General features: G+C 35.2%; 1 protein-coding gene across 2 annotated transcripts in view; it reads right to left on the bottom strand.

The window, feature by feature from the left end:
* The window catches only part of LOC18767481 (UDP-glycosyltransferase 74G1), a 14426-nt gene that overhangs the window by 5901 nt on the left and 5437 nt on the right, over positions 1-3088 (bottom strand). Inside the window, exon 1 of one of the 2 annotated variants that reach the window (XM_020570068.1) lies at positions 678-1501. The exons of the other annotated variant lie outside the window; for it this stretch is intronic. Within the exon in view, the coding sequence (XP_020425657.1) occupies positions 678-1337 (660 nt within the window). The 5' untranslated portion in view covers positions 1338-1501. Of the gene's footprint in view, positions 1-677; positions 1502-3088 lie in introns of those variants that run through there. 2 annotated transcript variants of the gene reach the window in all.

The following is a 3088-nucleotide window of genomic DNA, read 5'->3' as shown; positions in this document are numbered from 1 at the left end:
TCGACCCCTACCGAACTTCATCTTCATCATTCGATCGCTTATACCTACTTGTTAATTCAAGTCTTGGGCCACTTAAAAGTATGAGCTCGCGAACAAGGTGTGACAGGTCAGGTTGAACTCCAAGATAGTCCCGGTCTGATCTCCGATTATCGTCGTCCCTACGCACACCTTTATCTTGAATACAGCTAGCAGCATACCAATGTTGGTTTTGATTTGAGATCCCCCTGCTGCAGCAATTGGTGCGCCTGCAAAACCCACATTGCCAAAGAAACCAGGTGGGAGTGGGGGTAGCAGTGTGACCTTCCATCAATTGCAATATGTAGTTAGGTCTCTTGATCATCAGGAAGTTATGGTGCCAAAAGTCAAAGGACTTAGATCAAAGTCACCAAATATGAGAATTAAACCCAACTCCTCAATGAAAATTTGGATCTATATCAACTTTTCTAATTTATATTTTCAATGTGTTTTCCTTATTTACATTGAAGAGTAAAATCGACACAAAAAAGAAGAAGTAATCAACGGCAAAGGATCTACATCTAAAATAAAAAAACGCGTGAACTAAACCCAATAATACCTAATCGTTTTGGACCTAGATCTAAGAAGCCCAAAAATTAATCATATATGACAGTTGAGAAAAAAGAAGGGGGGAAAAAAAAGAAGCTTCCTTATGTACTCACTTGTTCTTCCAAGTCATAAAATGTGTTGAAGAGGATCCAATCAGCTTTGTCAACATTGGAGAACTGACCCAAAGACGCTTGGTAAAAACCCGGGTAAGACCCAAAATCGTATACAAACGATGGCAAGTCCAGAGGTTCAAGTGGTGGCAACCCGGGAAGCAAAATCCGAGACTGATCAACAGAAAGAGGAAGTTTCAGAAGTCCTTCGTGGATATGGTAGTAGATGTTTTCAACAGCACAAGATTGTGTGAAGAAAACAGCCCCAGCTATTCCAAACTTCCTGGCAATATCCAGAGGCCAAGTCATGATAGCATCATAAATAACACAATCAACTGGGGACCCTGAGCTTGAAAGCTTCTCAAGGAGCTCAGCCAAAGTTTTCGATCCTACTTCCCGAAAGCTTTCCAAATAGGAATCTATGCTTGTTTCTCCTCTCCCGGCTTCGTCGTAGCTATCGGAGATGGTCTCCAGCCCCAGCTCTATGCAGCTCGATGCTGACCCGTACATTGTCTTGTGGACATAGCGGGTAGTGACCAGTGTGACTTTAACTCCTTTGTGAGCTAAAAGCTTGGCAAATTGGAGCATAGGATTAATGTGGCCTTGGCACGGAAAGGGTAAGACCAAGCAGTGAGCTTTGTAGGCTATCTGTCCTTTCTCCATTTCTCTGTCTACTCTGAAATTAGAAGGCAATGTGAGTGAAATTTGTGTGTTTCGGCAAGTTATTTAGGGGAAAATGAAGTGCACAAACTGTCCACGATACTGCAGTTCTAGAAAACTATGGAAGACGGCTTTAGGGGCGTGCAAGGTGGGCCCTTGCACATGACCCCAATTTTTAGAGGTTTCCTAATTCATCTTTACACATGGTCCCTTGCATATGAAGGTGAGACGGTTTCTTTTAAGTTGATACCACATAATATATTAATACATTAAAATTGCATATAATAGGGGATCTTGATTAATACTAAATCCAATGGCTACAATTTATTTTTTTTGGGTTAATTATAATTAATAATTTGATAAACAACGGTTTTTTTTTAAATTTTATGTTACTTGTGGAATTATTTGTTTGATAATTCTTTAGCCATTGATGAGTAGTTTGGCTTTTTACAAAAGTGAAAATTTTTTTGTGGCTAAAACTTAAATTTACTTTTTAAATTTGCTATCAATATATATGGTCCAAATTCTTTTTATATAATTTTGTTCAAGACTTGTGACACCTAAAATCTCATAGCCGCCCTTACAGTATAATATAAAGTGGAAAAGAAAGATGATAAATTATTGTATAATCACCGTTTGGTTTTGAGGTCTTCATATACACAGTGCATAAAAATGTAGAATAATTTCATATAATAGGAGCTCTTGATTAATCCACATATTTTTTTGGGTTTATTATAATTAATAATTTGATAAACCATGGGTTTTTATTTTATTTTATGTTCCTTGTTGAATTATTTGTTTGATAGCTATTGATGAGTAGTTTTATTTATCAATATATATGGTCAAATTCTTTTTATATAATTTTGTTCAAGACTTGTGACACCTAAAATCTCATAGCCGCCCTTACAGTGTAATATAAAGTGGAAAAGACAGATGAGAAATTATTATATAATTAGCGTTTGGTCTTGAGGTCTTCTTGTACATAGTGCATAAAAATATAAAATCATTTCAAATTAAATAAGTAATTAAATAGCTTTGGGTAGGGGTGTGTATCGTTACGAAACCAATGTAATTTGGCCAATTTGCATTCGATTCAATATATATTGAATTATGATTTTTTTTCAATCCAATCCGATCGGACTAGAGGTTGAAATCCAATATCCAATCCAATTGACAATTGGATTGGATGATCGATTTTCATAATTAAAAAACATAATAATGAAATATGAAATATTTATCGTTATGTTTAAAATCTAATTAAACATTTTAATAGACGTCAATGTAAAATATAAATGAAATGCTAAGAAAATTATTTTGATTCTATAATATATTAAACATAACTCCATCAAATGATTTAAAATGTTCATAACTTTCTCAATTACAAACAAAATAAGCTCGAAACTAACTAGATTGGATTGGATTCTCAAAAGCAAATTCACCATCCAATCCAATCATGTCTGTTTTAGAAATTAGAGATCCAATCCAAATTTTTAAATTACCAAAATCAATTAAAATTGAATTAAACCGATCAATTTGGGCATATTGAATTGAATCTTGCACACCCCAAGTCTCTTGGGCTGCATGGGCTGCTACATAGTCTGTTTTTCTTGATCTGATCTGGGTTGCCAGATCACTAAATGTTACAAAATAATTCTACGCCTCCTCCATCTCATCCCAATCCCACTTGGGCTACACTTACAGCCTAGTTTATATACAACTGAGACAGTTGGTTTGTAAGAAACAAAATTTTATTG

This window comes from Prunus persica, chromosome G8 (genome assembly GCF_000346465.2).
Source record: "Prunus persica cultivar Lovell chromosome G8, Prunus_persica_NCBIv2, whole genome shotgun sequence".
NCBI classification, from domain to species: Eukaryota; Viridiplantae; Streptophyta; class Magnoliopsida; order Rosales; family Rosaceae; genus Prunus; species Prunus persica.
This window is presented reverse-complemented; position numbering and strand designations above follow the sequence as displayed.